The sequence below is a fragment of the Diadema antillarum genome, unplaced genomic scaffold (assembly GCF_040938485.1).
Source record: "Diadema antillarum isolate AM-2024a unplaced genomic scaffold, OU_Dant_1.0 scf00000036, whole genome shotgun sequence".
In the NCBI taxonomy this organism is placed as follows: Eukaryota; Metazoa; Echinodermata; class Echinoidea; order Diadematoida; family Diadematidae; genus Diadema; species Diadema antillarum.
In genome coordinates this window covers 2,247,835-2,270,617 of record NW_027270925.1, presented here as the reverse complement: position 1 = coordinate 2,270,617, position 22,783 = coordinate 2,247,835, and the positions used below count along the sequence as shown (strand labels likewise).

The window sequence follows — 22,783 nt, the reverse complement described above, 5'->3', positions numbered from 1 at the left end:
TTACCACATTGTTTGAAAAACACCGAACCCATTTTATGTATATATATATGTAGAAAGGAGCTGATTAAAGAGATTTTCCATATGTGATCTGGGCACTCTTTTCCTAATCTTGAAGATGAGTGTTGTTAACAAATCTTTTTTTTGGGGGGGGGGGGGGGCGGGGGGGGGGGTGGGCAGATGAGCCCTGTTTGCTTCTAGGCTTCCTGGTGCAAATCCACAAAAGTGGAAAAAGAACCGATCGCACAAGGTAGGTCAGCATGGTGCTATGATCATATAAAACTAGAGTATAAGGCACAGATTAGCTCCTTTCATCTGATTATCTCACACTTAGTATTCTAACCCTAATAAGGCTTGGGGGGAGGGGTGGTTATCTGCCTCCTCTTTATAGTGTATCACACAATGATTCTGCAACACGAGAGGACCTTGTCACGAGGCTTCCTGACTTTTTTTTTAAAGTCTCACGCAACTTTTGAGACCAAATTTGCAATGTCTGCGCCTACCGTCATGAAGCCACACCCATTTTTGTAAATGCGTGTCATCCCAAAATGGCCACAACTTTGTGATTTTGTGTACATTTCCTGTGGAAAAAATTGCTCTGTCTTGAAACTTATAAGATCTCGATTATTTTTCCTCTTACTCACTTTGACTGATTAATTTTATGCTAATTATGGTGGAAAAGTGGTCGGGTGACAATTTCCAGTGAAAAAAAAAAAAAAACAATGAAAAAAAAAGTTAGAAAACAATGTCATACATAGCAAATTCCAAAAACAATGAAATACATACAACTTGAAATGACTTTTGGAAATTTTTATATTTAATTGTCCAATATGTTGAAATAAATATATACAAACCACCAAAGTAAACTGTCAATGTATTCAACTAGTGTTTAATAGGCTGAAATGAAATCTGGGACTTGGTTTGCATTATTAATTGAAATCAAATTAGAAAGGGATAATTTTGGTAAAAGAATACAATTTTGTAAATATGACATAGTGTTGTGTGTGCCAAATTTTCTCACGATTCTGTCACCAAAGACCAAGATCTGGGGGGTGGGAATCAGCCCCCACCCAAGATATACTGTTACATAGCCTAAAAAACCCAGCCTGATTAGGGTTAAAGGGATGGTACAGTATTGGTGGAGATGAGAATTGGGCTTTTAACTTTTTGCGAGATACCAAGAAAACACTTATGAAATAGTGCAGAGCATACCGTTTTAAGAGGAATTCAAAGTTTATTTGATGAAAATCGTGTTTGGCATGACTGAAACATCCAAAAACAGAGTAAAACAAAGTGATCGTAAAAAAGTGTGGGTCCCACACTTATTAGAATCGCTCTGTTTTGGATATCTTAGCCATTTCAAAACCAATTTTCATCAAATAAACGTTGAATTCCTCATGGATTTACATGTTCTTTCATCGGCCGATTTCATAAGAGGTTTCTCATTATCTCACCAGAGAAATGTTAGAAACCTGAAATTAGGTCTCAACCAAAACTATACGATCCCTTTAGGAGCTGATTGAGGTGAACAGGAATCTTTCAGTCAACTTGTTGAACAAACAGATGCTCCTTTTTCTGTCTCTCAAACAGTAGAAGGTAGTAAGTTATTCTCATCTCTGTGCTTACATCCCACCTCAGCTGCATTAGAAGCCAGCCTCGGGTCTTTCTATGTTCCGCTCAGGCCTCTTTCTGAAGTCATTGTCGTCGAGTACCGTGATGCCGTTAGCCGATTGGCGCGCAGGTTCTTCCAGTTACTCTTGAGGTATGAGCAATCCTAGATATTTTAGTCACTCCTAAAAGAAACTGAGAGAGACAAAAAAAAAAAGGACAGGGTTTTTTTGTTTTTTGCCTGTTTAAAAATTTTGTTTTTAAAGGTGCCTGTTTCTAGACCCACCACTACAGAAATGGAAACAAAGAATGCTCGTGACCATAGGCTGTGCACTGTGGCCAAAATGCAACCCCAGATCTGCACTTGATTGCGTACACTGCTATTTTGGTATTCCTTGTAGAGGATTGTGGAAGGTTTACTCAGCATTGCCAGATGGTTATCTGACTGATCTTAGTAACCAGTTATTGTGAAATTTGGTAATTTTGTGAAGCCCTTGGTGATGAAATTTAATTTGGTCATCAAATTAGTATGTGGCGATTTTTGAGGGTTTTTTTGTGTGATTATCAAAACCAACAAATATATAATCACAATAAATCACAACAAAAGTGCAGTTTCCCAAGGTTTCCCCTTACACCAAGTTGCAATTTTCTGTACGAGTGTCTGTTGTCGGACACACAAACACACAAACACACACACACACACACACACACACACACACACACATACTGAGTATCCATGTACACATGGTACACCTGTGTGTGTGACACCTGTTCTGCAGCTCAGCTGCAGTAAATGGCATGTGTCACCATTCTGGTATTCTGCATGGTGGTTTATCAGCATTGCCAGATGTTGATATTGCTGATCTCAATAACCAAAAGTGGTGAAATTTTGTGATTTTTTGGAACTGTTGGTGATAAAAATTTTGTGGTCACCAAATAGATATTTTTTGCTGTTTTTTTTTCATTTCAGACCAGCAAAAATAATCATAATACAATATGTAGATGAAAACAAAAATACATTATCCGAAGTTTACCCCTTAAACTGCATCGCAATTTTTTTGAGATACATAATATGTGTCTCTGTTGTCAGACTCACGCTCACAAACACACTGAGTATTCATGTCCTGATCGTACACCTGTGTGTGTGTGTGACGGCTGTGTTTTTCTGCTTTTCATTCACACTCGCACTTTGCAACTAACTAGCTGTGTGTGACATGTATAGGTCTACCTCCATCCACTGAACTAGAAGCAAGATGCTCACACACAACACACCCTAACACAGACACTCATTTACTTCTGCAAACAAAATGCACCATTGCCAGCATCAGCATTCATGTACAGTGAACAAAACAATCTTAAATGCACATGTTTCAGTAGCCATTTGACAAGATGATGGTGAGCAAATGAGGGTGCTGCGCTCAGCTGGGCATGCTCGGATATACTCTCCCCATCTTTTTAGCTCACCTGAGCGGAAGGCTCAAGTGAGCTATTGCGATTGCTCTTCGTCCGGCGTCCGGCGTCTGGCGTGGGTCGTCCGGCGTGCGTCTTCCGTCGTGTGTGAACTTTTTACATTTTCATCTTCTTCTTGAGAACCTGAACTTGGCAGGTAGCATCCTTGGCAGGATAGGATCTCAATTTGTTCAAATGGGCACCATGGTCCACCTGGGGGCCCCCAGGGGGCCCAAACCCCTTGAAATTAAGGAATCTTTAAAAATCTTCTTCTCTAGAACCAGAAGTGATAGGGCTTAGTTAATATTATATCCCTCATGTAAAGCTTCTTGCCATAGGATTGTACAGAGCACGAACATGGTGTAGTTTTACTAGCTAGCTACGAGCAGCTGGATGCGGTGCAATTGGTTACTAGCCAGCGTGATATAGTACTTTTGGGAATCCACGATTTGCACCCAATCGTGATTGTGTGATCGATATCTACATTTCTCACGTAAGAATGTCCGCAGTGCGCGTAGTAGCGATACTTTTGAGCGACAGTCCTGTGGGTTGTAGCTAGCGACAGCATTACAGAAATCTGTGGACGTGATCAATGCATTCAGCTCAATTGACAAAGTGACTGCTTCAAGTAACGGAAGAATGATCGCAGGAGGACACCATATCAGGTACGAATTAGGAATGAACTTAAACCGATTTTGAAGATGATCTGGGTAACGAAGCCGCTTTAGGCCTACTTCTAACCATGGACCTAACAGAATTCTGTTAGGTCCATGTTCTAACGTAGTCCTGGACCTCCTTGATCTTTCGGAGTTTTGCACGCTGTAGTGTACAATGTAGCTCGTGCGTGGGAATCAACAACAGCGCAGCGGTGTCGTTCGCTACGCGCTGCACGCACTGCTGCTGCACTGCTACGGCCTATCGTTAGATTTTTCGTTCACGAAACCTACACACTTTTCCAAAAGGGAACCGTCATTACTCTAGTAAAATGCTCGAGAGGGATATAAAACAAATATCGACTGCTTTCTTTCGGGCCATGGTAAAACTATTTGCACCGAGGTGATGTCTCAACAGTGCGATGTCCCGAGACGAAGTCGAGGGACATGGCACTGTTGAGACATCACCGAGGTCAAATAGTTTTACCATCTCCCTCTGCAGCAGTCAATATTTGTATACTATGAGTTAGTACAACAAGGCAGATTATGACGCAATGCGGGATACCCTTGGTGCCGTTGACTGGGAGGCGGAACTCGGTTCAGGATCTGTGGATGATTCCTGGCTGTTTTTTAAAGAAAAGGTAAATTCTGTACTAGATAGATACACACCAAAGAAGGATCTTAAGAAAGCCAAGAAGAAGAAATCATGGATGGATGCTAGCACTCTCAATCTAGTAAGGGAAAAACATAGACAATTTAGAAAGCTGCAAGATATGTTGAGAGTGCAGACTAACTCACAGTACAATAGTCATGATATCAATATGCAAAGACTGAGCTACACTCGTGCACGGAATCAAGCCAGATGGGCGTGTAGAAAAGCAGTTCGTAACTTTGAAAGTCGTATAGCATCTGGATCAAAACAGTGCCCTAAAGCTTTTTGGTCGTATGGGAAATCGAAGACTACTGTTCGTGAGTCTGTTGCCAATCTTAAGAAAAGTGATGGGAGCATCACCTCTTCAAGCAAAGAGAAAGCAGAGGTATTGCAAGGTGTATTCACATCAGTATTTACACAAGAGGATCTGGAGGATATGCTGGACCCACCGGTAGTTGAGTTTGACCATCCACTCTCAGATTTTGCCATATCGACTAAGGATGTGTTTGACCTGCTCCACAATCTCCAGCCGAGTAAATCCCTGGGACCTGATAATCTTCACCCTCGCATACTCAAAGAATTAGCAGATGTCATATCTGAACCTCTTGCCATCCTTTTTAAGGAGAGTCTTGAAACAGGTAATTTACCAAAGGATTGGAAGAGTGCTAACGTGACTCCGATTTTCAAGAGGGGTAGTAAGGCAGATGGAAAAAACTATAGGCCAGTAAGCTTAACCAGTGTGGTGTGTAAGTTGTTTGAAAGCCTGCTGAGAAAGCAAGTTGTTAATCATCTCCAAAGGAATGATCTTCTTTCTGATCATCAGCATGGTTTCATTGCTGGGCGGTCATGCATGACAAACTTGTTGGAAGTGTTGGATGAATGGACACAAGTACTAGAAGAGGGTGGTACTGTTGATGTTGTGTATATGTATCTAATGAAAGCTTTTGATACCGTTCCCCACCAGCGCTTGCTCTATAAATTGGAGGCATATGGCATTCAGGGCAAAGTCCTTGCTTGGATTAGATCTTTTTTACTTGGCAGACGCCAAAGGGTCGTGGTCAGTGGTCAGAAATCAGGTTGGTCAGCTGTCTCAAGTGGAGTACCACAAGGGAGTGTACTTGGCCCGATTCTGTTTGTAGTGTACATAAATGACCTCCCAACATGTGTTCGGTCTAGCTCAAAACTCTTTGCAGATGACACAAAGTTGTATGTGCGCTCAGATAAGCCAGGAGCTACTGAGCAGCTGCAAGAGGACTTAGAGACACTTGAGTCATGGGCAGATAGATGGCAGCTTCGTTTCCACCCTGACAAATGTGTTGTAATGAAAATTGGTCGGTCATGTTCAGACTCCCAATATGTCATGAAGAAAGGGTCTGACACAATTGTCTTGGCTCAAACAAAAGCTGAGAAGGATTTGGGTGTTTTAGTGGACTCACAATTGACATTCAAGGACCATATTTCCCAAGCTGTTGCAAAGTCAAATAAGCTGTTAGGAATTATTAGGAGATCCTTTGTATATTTGGATGAGGATACTGTTAGGCTCTTGTTTAAAGGCATTGTGAGACCCATCTTGGAATATGGTCAAGCTGTGTGGTCACCTTTCAAGCTAGGTGAACAAAGAAGACTTGAAAGCGTTCAGAGAAGGGCGACTAAAATGATTCCGGGGATTAGGCATTTGTCCTACTCTGAACGTCTACGTCACCTTTCACTGCCATCTCTCAGTTACAGGCGAAAAAGAGGGGACATGATTGATGTGTACAAATATCTACATGGACACTATCACACAAAGTTTGACATGTTCTCTCATAATAGTAATGGACGAACACGTGGTCATTCCATGAAACTGGGAAAACGGTTTGCAAGGTTAGATGTCAGAAAGTATTTCTTTGCTAACAGAGTTGTTGGTATGTGGAACTCTCTCCCAGAAGAAGTGGTCTCTGCTTGTTCCATAAATGCCTTTAAGAATAGGCTAGACAAGCACTGGAAAGGTGTTGTGTTTGATTATGACTGATTATAGTCATTACATGTATGTGTATTGGTACATAATACATGCTCTTGGTCTCCAGTAGCTGTCAACTCCTGCCATAGGCCATTTTTGGTAATAACACAAATACGCAATAGAAGTTGAGCTGTTAATTGTATTAGAATGGGTAACAGCGCTGGACAATTGCTTGATTGGAAAGAGAGCATCAAGAGATAACTCTACCTGATCGATGAACAGGCTCTGTCCTACACCATCGTTCCGGAAAAGTAAAGTAAAGTAAGTAAAGTAAGTACATTGATGACTGTAGTTTCAAGTTTGTTCATGGGGGAATCAGGGGTGCCCCCCTTGGGACCCAGGGGAGGGGGGTGGGGAGGGGTCCTAATGGGACCTAAATTGAACATTTTCATCTTCACTTTGAGATCCCCATGTCTGATTTTCACCAAACTTGGTAGCTAGCATCCTGAGGGAGATAGGATCTCAATTTATTCAAATTGGCACCATGGTCCACCTGGGGGCCCCCAGGGGGGCCCAAACCCCTAAAATTAAGGAATCTTTAAAAATCTTCTCTAGAACCAGAAGTGATAAGGCTAAGATAATACTATGAGTTAGTACATTGATGACTGTAGTTTCAAGTTTGTTCATGGAATTTGTGGAATCAGGGGTGCCCCCCCCCCCTCCCCTTAGGTCCCAGGAGAGGGGATGGGGGTGGGTCCTAATGGGGGCTGAATTATGCATGTTCATCTTCTGTTTGAAAACCTCATAATGAATTTTGACCAAACTTAGCAGGTAGCATCCCTAGGGGGATAGAATCTCAGTTCCTTCAAATGGGCACCATGTCCCTCTTGGGGGCCCCTAGGGGGCCCACCCCCTCCCACAGTAAGGAATATTTAAATCTTCTGCTCTAGAACCAGAAATGATTAAGCAAAGTTAATACCATGAGTTTGTACATTGATGACTTTAGAGAATGCATGGAAGGTGAAGTTGCGATACTCAGGAGAGCGCGTGACCCCTGGGTCTCTTGTTTTACTTCCGTTCCTACTACTGTGTCTACCAATTGTGCCCTCTATATAGTTCTATGCAACATTACCAATTATCATCTGTAGAGGACATTTTGGCGGCGCATTAAAAATGCATACTGTTCGCTAAATTTTAGCATTCAATATGAGAGCACATTGAATGAAACGCATAGGCGAAGGTATTTATTCCCCATAGGCTACCGTTGTTACTGGCCGTTCAATGATACACAGTATTTTGTCTCATCTGTTGTGCAAGCACTTGCTGAGTGCGCAAACGATGCTACTAGTACGCAAAATTTTGTTACAATTCACAAGCGCGCATACATCTTGCTAGTCGCATGCCTTATACGCAGCTTTTGATAGGGGCTTCCCTTTTCAGTGCTGGGATGGGACTGCTAAGTCAGTTTCAAAGATGGGTAGAAGTAGGTCTATGGTATTTTTGTGCAGTATATGCTTTCTCTTCATGATTGTAGATGATAATGATTGTATCCGATGGCATTAATTCATGGAATACCAGGGAATACTGCACTTGTTAGGGCCAATATTGCACTCATCTTCGATTTGTGTAATATTGGCCCTAACTCATGCAATATTCCCTGGTATCCCATTCATAGCCATCCAATATAATATAATTGACCATAGCACCAGGGAGGTAGCTTCCCACCTCCCTGATAGCACTTAACATCTCAACCATTCAATAATGAATGACTGAACATTTTTCTATGTGTTGAAGTACACATTCAAATTGAATGACTGAACATACTGTACTTTTACTTTTTTTTCTTGTATAAACAGTCTTTCCTTGTTTATACTGCCTTTTCCCCTTATCCCCGATATGTTGAGCCAAGAAGTTAATTCTGTGGACTTATTAATAATAACCACGTATTTTGCTGCAGGGCACCCTGATAGTGCCACCAGGGGTACCAGTTTCATTAGAAGAATCATTCTTTATGACCTTGAAATTGATCAACAAAGAAATATTGTAAAAGGACACAGAAATACACAGTTCTATTCTTTAATTGTTTGCATGCATGAAATATTTTGACTGTATATGTAACAAATATGACAATGGATTTTATGTTTTAAGATTTCTTCTCTGGTTTGTTGTTCAAAGAAAGTATCATCAACTATTTTTATGTCTCAGTGAGTTGTTATCCTGCATTGGAATGGAGATTATTTCAATGAAAATGTGCATTTCCAAAAAATAGAAGGAAAATTCTAAATTCTCATTGGATGTGAGCATACAATCCTGTCATTCCCCCCCCCCCCCCCATTTTCATCAGAACAGGTGATTTCCCTGAAGATTACCGGCATCTTGTAGTTTCTATGTATTTAAAGCAGAGAGAAAAAAGTATGATACATACATTTTCTATGCATTGAACATTCTTCTCCATAATGTGGGGACATTCCAAATTCAACATCACTTTTGTGCTCATAGATATCAACAATATAAAAAAAAAGAAAAAAAGAGAGAAATAAATTTCATGGACCAGAATGATGAAGATTTATATAATAATCAGCAGCTAACCTAGCACGCAGAAAAATAACAGCTCAGGTCTAGCAGTAATCAATCAGAATATATTGTCCAGAACTGTTGTTGGGTTTTTTTCTGTTACTTAAACTAGCACACATAAGAATTGCATCCCAGGTTTAGCAGTAATCAGTCAGAATATATTGTCCAGAATTGGTTTTGTTCTGTTAATTAACCTAGCTTGCGTAGAAATAGCATCTCAAGTTGAGTAGTTATCAATCAGAATATATTATCCAGAATTGTTGTTGGGTTTTTTCTGTTACTTATAAGCAGAATTGGTTTTGTTTTGTTAGTTGGAATAGCCTAGCACACTCACAAATTACATCTCAGTTTCCTTTGGAAACAGATTTAATTTTTTTTTTTCTTCAAAATATGACATTTATTGCATATGTGTAGGTCTGTTGTACCCCAAAACGTCCTATCATATAAAATTTTTGCGATAAAACCTAAAATATAAGGAGATATATGTTAGTATTTTTCTCAATAAACCGTAACTGTAGACGGTTTGATATGGAAAATTTTTTATCATAACTATTGTTCACATTTTGTATATTTAACAATACTTTAACATTTATTTTACCAATTCATATTTTTACAGTTGCTGTTTCTATCCATAACTCACATTTCATAACTATTTTAAAGCACTAATAGTGGGTTTTTGTGTCATCTGCAAATGGGAAATTATGCCTTTAAGCAGTAATTAATCAGAATATATTGTCCAGAACTGGTTTTGGTTTTTTGGGGGGTTTTTTTTGGTTTTTTTTTTTGCTTTGCTTTTTGTTCTTGTTTTCAGACAAGATATTAGATGTTGTTTAATCCATCATTTCCCAAGATTATTTTGGTACTAATATTATCATCCTGTCATTAAATTGGCACATTTGAATTTCACTGCATATCTTATTTTTGAAAATACGCAGGAAAATTTCCTTCAAACGGCACATATTATTTGCCAATGTGATAGCATATATACAGTGGATACCATGCCCCCTGGAGGCTCCCCTTAGCCCCCCCCCCCCCCCCTCCCCCTTCCCAATTCCTCTCAGATATTTGTCAGCGAGAATATGTGGAAAGTGAACTTGAGATACTCAGGTGAGCGCTCAACCCACTCTGTCTCTTGTTTTCTTTTTAAGGTACCAACGATTTGAGAAGGCGTTCCTCCTGGCTGTGGACCTACACTCCAGAGATCTCTTCATGGTGAGTGGCAGTAGACATCTTTATTCTTAATTCACTTACTGTAAAAGTGGATATCTTCATTGCGAGTAATTTTTCATGCTCGTCCAGCTAAGATGAATTTCGCTTGTTTTATTATTCCACGGAATCAGGACATTAACTACTGGAACATATGGCATGCGAAAATATTTGCATGCTTTTATTTTCGTGCTAGCTTCTGGTTGCGCGAAATGCGCAAAAATTTCCACACCACAAAAAAATTCCACTTTTACAGTATTCTGCATCCTTCCTTCACAAAGAATATTATGCCCAAGCCTTGCTCGGCCAAGCAACTACAAGGCCGAATCCAAAGCGGCCGTAATTAGGTCAAACTGCGTATCTGAAACTTTGAAGATTTTTAAGATTTTCAACGGTGAGGATATAGTTGTAAGTGATCTTTGATCCACCAAGATATAAGCATTCAACGTGTTTTTTTTTTTTTTTAACTGAGCCAAATGCTCAAATGAACTATTGAGATCATTAATAGTCAGTCATGGGTTGCAATTAAGCTTAATTACATTTCTGCATCCTTTTGAAAATTCAGTGATGGATTTTTACCAAACTTGGCAGGTAACTTTCCTGTATTGTTCAAATGGGTTCCAATGAGGCCCAAAACCCCCAAGTAGAGAACTCTTTAAAATCTTCTGTAGAACCAGAAGTGACAGAGCTCAGTTAGTGCTATGTGTAAGTACATTTTTGACTGTAGTTCAAGGTTGTTCATAGCAGATCGGGGATACCCCCAAGAACTTTGGGTTTGGTGGGGGGACCAAATGGGGGCCAAAATTTTGCATTTTCATCTTCTTCTATATACAGTAGGTAGTGCACTTTGAAGTTTGTTCATGGCAGATCCAGGGGTGGGACCATTTTTTTATTTTTGTTTATCTAGACCTTCTTATTGAAAATGAATGGTTAGATTTTCTGCAAACTTGATAGGTATTATCGCCGGTGTCATACACTATACAAATGGACACCATGCCCCCTGGAGTCCCTCAACCCCCCCTCCAAGAGTGCTGTGTTCCTAAGTAGTAGTCTGCAAGAGGAAAAAAACAACAACAACTTGCAATACTCAGGTGCCTGCTAGACCCCTGGGTCTCTTGTTTAATTAGTTATGAATAAGTGCATACTGTAAAATACAACATTTTGGTGGCATGAAATTTTTGCGAATTAGAGCTGACGACCTTTTTCGCGGCATGACATTTTCGTGAGTTGCCTCTAACATTCAATGCGTAGAGTGTCGACAAGAACATTCACATTCATTTTAATTTTGCGAATCTTGGCTCTTGCGAAATTCGCGAAATTAAAATGCACACGAACATTCCTCGTTTTACAGTATTTGGTGATGAGTCTTGGTGTGATGCATGTAATACACACATGCTCTTATTATTATACCCCCACCCACACATAGTGTGTAGGGGGGGTATATAGGAATCACTCTGAGGTCGGGTGGCCGGTCGGTTGGTCGGTCGGTCGGTCGGTTGGTCGGTCGGTCGGTCGGTTGGTCGGTCGGGCGGTCGGGCGGTCGGGCGGTCGGGCGGTCGGGCGGTCGGGCGGTCGGGCGGTCGGGCGGTCGGGCGGTCGGTAAGTTGCCATGGCAACGGCAAATTTTAAAAAAATCTTGCAAAATGTTGTGGATCGAACTACTCTCTCATTTTTTGAGCAATTGACCCCAAATTTGGCATGTGTGACCGCTATCAAAGGTAGATGTGCAAGACACCTTTTTCGTTAATATCGCATAATGCGTTGCCATGGCAACAGCATATTTTTATAAAAACTTGTGGATCAAACAACTTTCACATTTTTTGAGCAATTAACTTCAAATTTGGCATGTGTGACTGCTACCAGAGGCCGATATGCAAGACACCTTTTTCATGAGTATTTCATACTGTGTTGCCATGGCAACGGCAGATTTTCATAAAAATCTTACAAAATGTTGTGGATCGAACTACTCTCTCAATTTTGTAACAATTCAGTTTGAATTTGGGATATGTGATCAATGTAATGTATAGTTGTGCCAAAACATCTTTGGTGTGTGCGTTCAAAAATCTGTTACCATGGCAACGGCAGTTTTATTTTTTTACCAATCATACAAAAATGTGTGGATTAATCTAACTCCTTCAGTTTTTAAGCATTTGGCTCAAAAATTAGCACATTTGACCACTATGGTACGTAGATGTGCGTACTTACTCTTTCGTCATTGTTGATCAATGCGTTGCCATGGTAACAGCATAGTTTGAATGAAAATCATGCGAAAATATTGTTTGTTCAGATAACTCCCTCAGTCTTAGAGCATTTGGCTTGAAATTTGGCACATGTGACCACTATAGTATATGGATGTGTAAACTTAATCTTTCGTCAGTGATAAACAATGCGTTGCCATGGTAACAGTTTTTTTTTTTACCAAAAAGGATACAGAAATATTGTGGATTCAACTAACTCCCTTAGTCTGTGAGCATTTAGCTTGAAATTTGGCACACATAACCACTGTGGTACATAGATGTGTAAACTTAATCTTTCATCAGTGGTGATCAGTGTGTTGCCATGGTAACGGCATATTTTGAATGAAAATCATAGAAAAATATTGTGGATTCAGTTAACTCCCTCAGTCTGTGAGCATTTGGCTTGAAATTTGGCACATGTGACCACTATAGCGCATAGATGTGTAAACTTGATCTTTCGTCAGTGGTGAACAATGCGTTGCCATGGTAACAGCATCTTTTCACTAAAATGCATACAAAAATATTGTGGATTCAGGCAACTACCTCAGTCTTTGAGCATTTAGCTTGAAATTTGACACATGTGACCACTATAGTACGTAGATGTGCATACGTAATCTTTCGCCATTGCTGATCTGTGTGTTGCCATGGTAACAGCATATTTTGAATGAAAATCATGCAAGAATATTGTAGATTCAGTTAACTCCCTCAGTCTTTGAGCATTTGGCTTGAAATTTGGCACATGTGACCACTATAGCATATAGATGTGCAAACTTAAAGGGTGTGTACAGTTCTGGTCGAGGTGAGAATTTAGCTTTTTAAGTTTTGCCAGATATTCAGAAACCACTCTATGAGATGTCAAAGAGAATGCAATTCTAAGGGGTATCAAAAGTTTATTTGATGAAAATCGGTTTTGAAATGGCTGAGATATCCAAAAACAAGGTGAAACAAAGATATCCTAATAAAGTTGTAGCATGTCGCCTATTATTATTATAATTTTTTTGGATATCTCAGCCATTTGAAAACCAATTTTCATCAAATGAATCCTTCTTAAAATTACATGCTCTTTCATATTTCATACCGTTCTCATTATCTCACTTAAGAATGTTCAAAACATGAATTCCCACCTCAACCAGTACTGTACAGTCCCTTTAATCTGTCATTAGTGTTGAACAATGCATTGCCATGGTAACAGCATTTTTGTCACCAAAAAGCATGTAAAGATACATGTATTGTGGATTCAGCTAGCTCACTCAGTCTTTGAGCATTTAGCTTGAAATTTGGCACACCTGACCACTATGGTACGTAAATGTGCAAACTTAACCATTTGTTATTGTTGATCAATGAGTTTCCATGGTAACAGCATATTTTGAATGAAAATCATGCAAAAATATTGTGGATTCAGGTAACTCCCTCAGTCTTTGAGCATTTGGCTTGAAATTTGGCACATGCAACCACTATAGTACAGAGATATGCAAACTTCATATTTCATCATTGTTGATCAATGTGTTGCCATGGTAACAGTGCATTTTGAATGAAAATCATACAAACATTTCAATTCTCCTAACTCTCTGTTTTAGAGCATTTTGGCTTCAAATTTGGCACATGTTATCTCTACATTAGATGTGCAAAAAAATCTTTTGTCAGTGTTGAAAATGTGTTGCCATGGTAACAGTATATTTTGAATGAAAATGATACACTAATGTGAATTCAACTAAGGCCCTCAGCCTTTTATCATTTGGCTTGAAATTTGGCACATGTGACGGCTATTGTGCAAACTTCATTTTTTCTTAATGTGCAACATTGTGTTGCCGTGATAACACAATTTTTTATGAAAACCATACAAATTATCAGTTTATTTATCTTGCTCACTCAGTTTTTGAGCACTTGACTGAGATTTGGGACGATGTGACTGACAGTGAGCAATACATTTATTCACTTTTAAACAGTGCATTGCCATGGTAAAATTTTTTTCCATTAAAAAGTAAAAAAAAGAAATTAGTCCTGGTTGAGCTAATTCCCTCAGTTGTGGGTGGGGGTATATTAATCACAATGAGAGATAGTTCTAGTTACGCATATATTTGCACATAGCTGCAGCAGCAGCTGTATGCTCTTGGCCAGGACTTAAAATTACTGTTTACCATTGGGAGCAGTGATTTGAAAAAAAAAAAAAAATGTTCAATATATCATATTAGATGCATATGTGTGTAGGTCAGTTGTATTACAAAACATGGCACCATATAAAGATTTTGCAAGAAAGCCTAAAATATAAGGAGATATTACTATTTTTCTCAATAAATCATAATTGTAGATGGTTTAGTCTAGGAAGATTTTTATCATAACTGTTGTTCACATTTTGTATATTTTACAATACTTAACATCGATTATACTGATTCAAATTTTTACATTTGGTTGTTTCTATCTCTAACTCACATTCTAGAACTATTTTGAAACACTAAAGCTGGGTTTTTGTGTCATCTGCAAATGGTAAATGATGCCATTAAACCCTATTTACACTGGCAGGCCGGCCTGAGGCTGGCCCTGATTGTGGTATGCAGGCCCACAATTTGTGCATGTACACCAACGATTTTGGGCTGGCCTAAATGAAAACATTTCAACATTTCATCATAGTAGCACTTTCCATGTAAACAAAGATTTTAGCAATTTTTTGAGATGCGATGGTGGACAGGGGTGCGGGAATTTTGTTCACTCACATTAACCAAATGGTCATCACTCTGCATAAAGAATGTTAGAATTCCCACTTTTTCTGCAATTTTTAATAGAAGTCATGTGACTGTACCCTTGGTAAATTTCATTATACAGTATTACATGAAGACAAGTGCATGGAGCAGTAATTTGGTTTACACTTTTACAATGTAATGGTGTCGACTATAGAGAAACGTGCATGCAAAGTGATGTGTTATACCCACAGTTCGTCAATGAAATTTCCTGCAAAGAAGGACACAGAACTAATTGAGTTCTTTGTATGATATAATTGCATAGAGATTATAATATACTGGTATTTCAAAAGGAAAACAAAAGTGTTATGCATTCAACGATGGATGAGTATCAAGACAACTGAAGTGTACTATGTAGTTCAAGCTGGCATGCTGCACATGACGTGCCCAAAGTGTGAATATATATTATACAAATGATGCACAGGACAGAGTGGATCGGTGAGAATTGGATGCGCGAGTTTAACTTTGGAACAAAACCCACAAACGCAGCGAGTGGGTTCTAAAGTTCTAAAAGTAGACTGTTCTAAAGTTAAATGAGAGCATCCAATTCTCACTGATCCACGAAATAGGCCTGTGCATCTTTTGTGTTATAAAATGGGCCCGTAAAGTCATGATATACAACCATTTTCCCCATCATGCGTCCGGTACACCTCCAGTTGTAAAACACTACACTATACAAGACTTGAGCCATGCGTTCAGATTTTACTGGATGCATGGCTCAGTGTGGATCAGTTAAAATCAATGCATGACAATTGACCAATCAGATTGCAGAGATTCTGAAGCCCATTTTATAACATGCGATGATTTGGTACCTCATTTGGGCACCCCATGCATTTACATTATATCTTACTCCGATATGCATCCCTCCATCCCCCCCAATTCCCCATGGTTTGCCCCAGTACTGTAAAAGTGGATATTTTCGCGCGACTAATTTTTCGCGCTTGGACGTGTCAGAAGACTTTCGCGCGTTTTTAATTCCGCGGAATCAAGAAATCAAGTACTGGAACACATGGCATGCAAAAATATTCGCGTGCTTTTATTTTCGCGTTAGCTTCTCGTTGCGCGAAATGCGCGAAAATTTCCACTTTTACAGTATTACCTGGCATGGCCAGATGTAGAGTTAATCATTTATATAGTGAGATTGCAGTTTGAATGAATTAGTGTAGTTTGATGCATCAGGCAAGTCTTGGACACATGCTTTGTGGTTGTTGGGAACAACTCGTGTTTGGGATTTGTTTGATTGTTATGCCTCTGCCACGAAGTGTCACTGGAGGCATTATGTTTTCGGGTTGTCCTTCTGTCCTTCTGTCCGTAATCAATTTTGTGGACAGCATAACTGAAAAACCATATGAGGTATCGTAATGAAACTTGGCATGTATATGTGTGAGTGGGAGAAATTGCACCTGTAAACTTTTGGGTGCACATACTCATGGTCAAAGGGCAAAGGTCAAGGTCAAATTCTCAAAATTTCACTATTTCCCCCCCATATCTATGTAATACCTGAAAGTATTTCCTTGCAACTAAGTGTAGATATGTATTGCCTAACAAAGATTCTCTGGAGAAAGTTTTGGACCGTGAGGTCAAAGGTCAAGTGAAAAACGCTAAAATTTCACTTTTTCTCCATATCTCAGAAATGGTTCAAGGTATCTTTGTGGAACTGAGTATATATGCATGTACTACCTTACAGTGATTATCTTGAGAATTCTGAGGTCATGGGTCAAAGGTCAAGGTCAACTCATCTCCTCAAAATTTGCAATTCCTGAAGATATTGTCTTGAAACTTTTTGTATACATGTATTGCAGGATAAAGATTCTCTAGAGAAAGTTTTGAAACTCGAGGTCAAAGGTCAAAGGTCAAATGAAAAGTCTAAATTTCACTTCTGCCTCCATATCTTGGAAAAGGCACAAGGTATCATCATGAAACTTAATACATATTTATGCATGTACTGTCTGACAGTGATTCTCATTGGGAATCTAAGAGTCGTTGACCACAGAAACATATGGCATGCAAAAATATTTGCATGCTTTTACATATGTATTTTTGTTCCAGCTTCTGGTGGCGGGAAATGCGCAAAAACTTCAACAGTGCAAAAATTTTCACTTTTTACAGTAGTTCAAGGAAAGTGAACACTCAACACATTTGTGACAAACATGTCATTTTGATATGTGAAACTGTTGTCACACATTGTCAAGATGTACTATAGACTTATTGGGAGAACCATGCATAATGGCGGAGGCATACCAGTCGCCATAGCAACATTTCTTTTTTTTTTTAATGTGCAGAGAGATTTTAATAGTCAAGATACTTTATTGTTCTGCTCTCTTGATTTGGCCATGTTTCAAGCAGTCTCCCATAGAACCAATTACGTCAATGCAACAACAAACTAGCAAAAATGCAAAGAGGCCATCAAAATCAAGTTTGAGTGGAAAGTTCTTGTCATCTGCTAAAAGCAGTGTGTGTGGGAGACATCAAAGGTGTGAACAGGCTGAAGTTGGAAATCAATTTACGTCTGTGTACAATGCATATTTCATGTAAATTGCGGTTTGTGTTTTGCCGTGGTGACGACTTGCAAACAGTTGTCTAGACACTACATTTCCAGCTACCGTAATCGTTGCTTGCAGACCAATTTTAATCTGCAAAATATTCAATCACTAAGCTGCAAGGGTTTGACAAAATTCCCACTTGTCAGGAGAGCTCATCAAGGAAAATGAAAAAAAAAAATAAAGAAAATTGTATTTTTGTCCATGCATTACCAGTGTCATTTGTTTTCTATACCCCTACCCACACAAATTGTGTAATGATGAATTTATAGGAATCACTTTGTGGTCGGTCAGTTGGTTGTCAGTCTGTCATTCCATCCCCTTTTTTGTCTTTGAAATCTTGTTTTTTGTTTTTGTTGTTTTGTTTGTTTTTTAGCAAATGACCTGAGATGGTAGACATGTTTACAATGATACATGTACAGTTATATGTAGATCTTCAAGACTCATATTTTGTGAATGTAGACAGTGCATTAATTGCCATGGCAAAAAAAAAAAAAAAAAAATTACCCCATGAAACCATAAAAATGTTATAAGATTTTTTTTTTTAGATGTTTGGCTTTAGATTTGGTACCTGTGATTGCTGTAGTATGTAGATGTGTATGTTACATTTTCGTCAATGGCAAACAATGTGTGGCCACAGCAAAAGAACTTTTTACTAAAAATTAGACAGTCGTATTGTGGATTCAGCTAACTTCCTCTGTTTATGGGCATTTTTACAAGAAATTTGGCACATGTGACCAATATAAGTTGTAGATTTCCACAGCACATCTTGAATCAGTGTTGAACAATGCATTAATTAGCATTGTAGTATTGTAGCAGTGTAGCAGCATAGTGAAATATTATGGATTGAGCTATTAACTCCCTCAGGTTTTGAGATTTACAGAAAATGTGGCTGAAATTATATGTTAAAATTGCAAAGCTATTACCACTTGGTCACAAGCATCATGCTATTACTTGTCTTGATACTCTGTAAACATGTTTCAGTGTCATCAAATCTGATCAGTCAGAATGACTAAAGTACTATTTTTATAATCACACAGGTTACTCCCATGATATTCTTCAGCCATTAAAACTATAATTTACTGGATGAGTAAGTTTTCCCTTACATATTGCGGTGGCGAAATTGACCATAATATGGATTGATATCGATGGAATACCTGTTTTTCAGTGGGAATATATGTGTACATGAACTTGATTATTACTTTCAATAGTGGGCTTTGTTTGGCGGGGGGGGGGGGGGTATTTTAAAATCACATTCTTTGATATTTATTTTTTTTTCTTTTGATAAAACGAAGTCAAAGCCCATATATAAATATAGATTTAGTGAAAGCACCAATATTAGTAAAGCACATCAGTTTGCATAACTGTCACGTCATGTTCTGCAACAATATAAAGAAAACATGAGAATGCCACAAAATATCATTTTTCATGATAAGCACACATTCCATCATCTTGCCACTGAGATATGATGACAGTAATAACATTCCTGCTGCTTTCTGAAAGTGGTAAGAAAAGTGCTCTGTCATTTTGCTAGAAAAGTGAAATTATGATGAATTTTCTATATATTTTCTTATATTGTAATTAAAAAGAAATACGTCATGAAGAGAAGTAGGCTCTTTACAGCAATGACAGCACCAAAATTTGAAAAATTAGTAACTTTTGAATCGATTGTCCGATATCCCTCAAACTTTCAGTGATGTGTTCTACTAATATTGCTATTATTAAAATCAATGAGTTTTGTGTGATTTTCTTCAGCATCACATAGTACGCTATCCGATAAAGCCATTACTTTGACTAGAGTGCTGAGATACTCAGAATAAAGCAGTAAAAAGGAGAATGAAAGTTAGGCGGGTACAATCGTATTTGTATCCTGATGAATGCCGTTCAGGAATAGTGAGACAAAGCAGTTCATGTTTGAGCAAATCTGGCCAATCAATTCAGGAGTTATGACTCTTCAGAGTTTCAGTTTCATCTTTATAATGGACTTGTTCAAATTGACAACTCTACCACCATCTGTGTCACAGGATCACTATTTCTACTATTCTGTCTAAACCACTGATATTTCTGACTTCTTCCTTGAATATACACGTGTAATGGCTGCAATAGTTCTACCAAGTGTTACTGAAAGGAAAACTGTACACTTGTTATCAGACAGTTGGAAATAATCATGCATGTATTTGGCTCTGCTTTAATCTATTGGCACACAGATGTCTGACTCCAATTCGTTTTAACAAAAGATATTTTTTGTGAATGCTCTGACACATGAAGAAGTATAAAAGTTCTGCTGAACTTTATAGAGACAATCATTCTTTTAGAAAAAGATGAAACTTTTTGAAAATTGGTGACATAAAGACATTGAATGATTTCTGCAACGAAACTGCACCCGATAAACACTGTATAACAATATGCAAACTACTTTGCAAGCTTTACCAAAACTATATAGAAATGACAACTTGAAAATGAAGTGAACATAGTTGATATATCATACAACATGATTTGAAAGCAACCTTAAAAATTTCTAGACAAGCTTTGTGGTCTTCTCCATCCTGATGACTTCACACACCTGATACACTGTTCAGATCAGTGGTGTATAAAAAGGTGTTTAGCGTATATTCCGAGTCCTCTTACAGAAAAAAGGAAAAATAACCCCCAAAGTTGTTAACAGATTTGGAGGAAGGAAAGGCGGAGAATGACACAAGGAACAGATGGGTAAATTTTGGTAGTGATCCAGGAATTTTTATGGATTTTATGAAGGATTTTCAATCTTTTGGCAAGTAGGGTGAATGAACTTGATTGGGAGATCAAGCTGTGCATTTTGTGAGGTTTGCACTGAAGTGCATGCTCTCGTTTCTGCTAGGGTGAGGTGTGCCACACAGCTGGAAGTTGATGATGTATAACAGAAGGCTTCTGTGTTGGGAAATTGGATGATTTTTCAGCATGCATATATGTATGGATGGAAATCACTAATCTCTATGGAAGAATAAGATCAGTGGCGGAAATTAGCTGCTTGGCAGAGGTCTGCGCTCCCAGAGTACTTATCTATTTTTTTTTTTCAATATGTGTGTTTTGTCTCAACTTTTAAGGAATAGAGCGCAGAGTCTCCAATTGAATCAATTTTTTATGCACCAGCAATCTGACCACAGCATCAAGCAGAGGGTAATGTTAAGTCAGTACACTTGGGAAGTCCACAGGAGAAAATGAAAACTGGAAATTTGGAAGATTGGGTGAAGTCTTATCTATTCAATATGTTTGTGCTTCCAGATGGAATATATATATATATATATATATATATATATATATATATATATATATATATATATATATATACATATATATATGTATATGTATATATATATGTATGTATGTATATATATATATATATATATATATATATATATATGTTTGTATGTTATACATGGTCAATAGCACAATCAGGGTATGCAAATGCGTAACAGGGGAAAAATGAGATAACTTGGTGAAAATGTGTTTTTTGCTGTTTGTTGTAGATGAGTGTTCAAATTTTCATTTCATGTAAAGAAAGAATCAAAATTTTGCATTAAACTGCTCATAAATTAGCATTTAAATTAGGGGTGACAAATTACATTGAAATGACTAGAATATTGGAAGAATTCATTAAAAAAAAGGAGAGTGTTTCTTTCATCTGAAATTGCTTTTAGATATTCCTGATAAATACCCCTTTCATTCACCACTAGCACATAACCATGACATGTCACAAAATATGAATTAATGTCATATTTTCACGACTCAAAATGGATGATCAATTTCGTAGGCATTACTTTGAATTCATATAAAACCACTTTTATATATTTTATAATATTTCACTTTTGCCAAAGAGTGAAGAGGTGAAACTTTCAGGAATAGGTAACAGACTTACATACTGGTCATTATTACAAAGTTTTATGAAATTAGGACTGGTATTTTGGAAGATATGATATTTTTCATCAAAAAATTATCTGTACAGTTTGACCTTGAATGTGCGCATATTGTTTGGATCCATTCTTATATTTGTAAACACAGAAAGCTATAGAAGAATGAATATGAGATTTATGATGACTTGAGTTGATATCCAAGCTGTGACACTCAAACAATGACATATCGTCTGTTCAGAATGAGAAGGGCGTTCAGTTGTTTTGAACACTCAGGGTTTAGTGACAACTTAACGCCCTTATCATTCTCAACAGACAATATTAAGCTAAAATACTATGTTTTTGCTTGTGATATCTTTAAAAATTGAAAAAGCATTGAAATAAGAACACTGAACACTTATCATATGACCTTCATGCAGTCTTATTTTTCCTCAGCAATTTGTAAAAATATTAAAAAATTAAGCTCAAATTTGCTCAAATTTTCACACAATAGATTACTACATATGTACAATTCATGGCTAAAAAACCAAGGATATTCGATAAGGGGAAAAGATTCTTTTAAGTAGTCAAATTAGGATATACCTCACTGAAAATACTAAAAAACGGCTGCACTTATTTTCCTCAGCATTTGAAAATGGCTCAAAACTCAAAACTGGCTGAACATTTATCGGCAAACAGCACACCATATTGTAGTGTATCTTCAGTACTTTAAGGAAAAGCAGAAAAATAAGCTGTTTCTCCATGTATAGCTGTACAGCATGAGTTAAAAGGTCACAATGTCACAAAAATAAGCCAGCATTTCACTCCTACCATGACGGGATTTCAGACCTCATAACTTTCTCCAGCAGAAAGGACCACTGTTTTTTATTGCATGCAAGCAATACCAGGAAAAAATCCATTAATTTGATACCAAACACAAAGGGATAGACCTAAAATTCTGTCCTCAAATCTTGATTTTTACGTAAGTTGTAAAATGTTTTTTTTAATGCATTACATGGGTTTGGGGGGACTTTTGGGTAATTAATCTTTAATAATCAACAGTAAATGAGAAGGAATTAACTATTGTATTATCACATGTGATTATTGATATCTCAGCATGCTGCATGTGAATTTTGAAGTCAGTTGGTGCATTCTTTTAGAAGTTACAATTTTTTAAAATGAGAAAATCATGATTGCACACCCTAATTGTGCTTATCACCATATATATATTTATAATTATATATATATATATATATATATGTATATATCTATGTGTTTATTTTTTTGTTTTTTCAGTTCAAATCTGTTTCTTTACACAATTAGGTAT

General features: G+C 37.8%; 1 protein-coding gene across 1 annotated transcript in view; it reads left to right on the top strand.

The window, feature by feature from the left end:
- LOC139745185 (WD repeat-containing and planar cell polarity effector protein fritz homolog) overlaps window positions 1-22,783 on the top strand; it is a 75,611-nt gene that overhangs the window by 31,673 nt on the left and 21,155 nt on the right. The window contains exons 18-19 of the mRNA XM_071655595.1: window positions 1,636-1,759; window positions 10,021-10,084. Of these exons, the coding sequence (XP_071511696.1) occupies window positions 1,636-1,759; window positions 10,021-10,084 (188 nt within the window). The remainder of the gene's footprint in view (window positions 1-1,635; window positions 1,760-10,020; window positions 10,085-22,783) is intronic.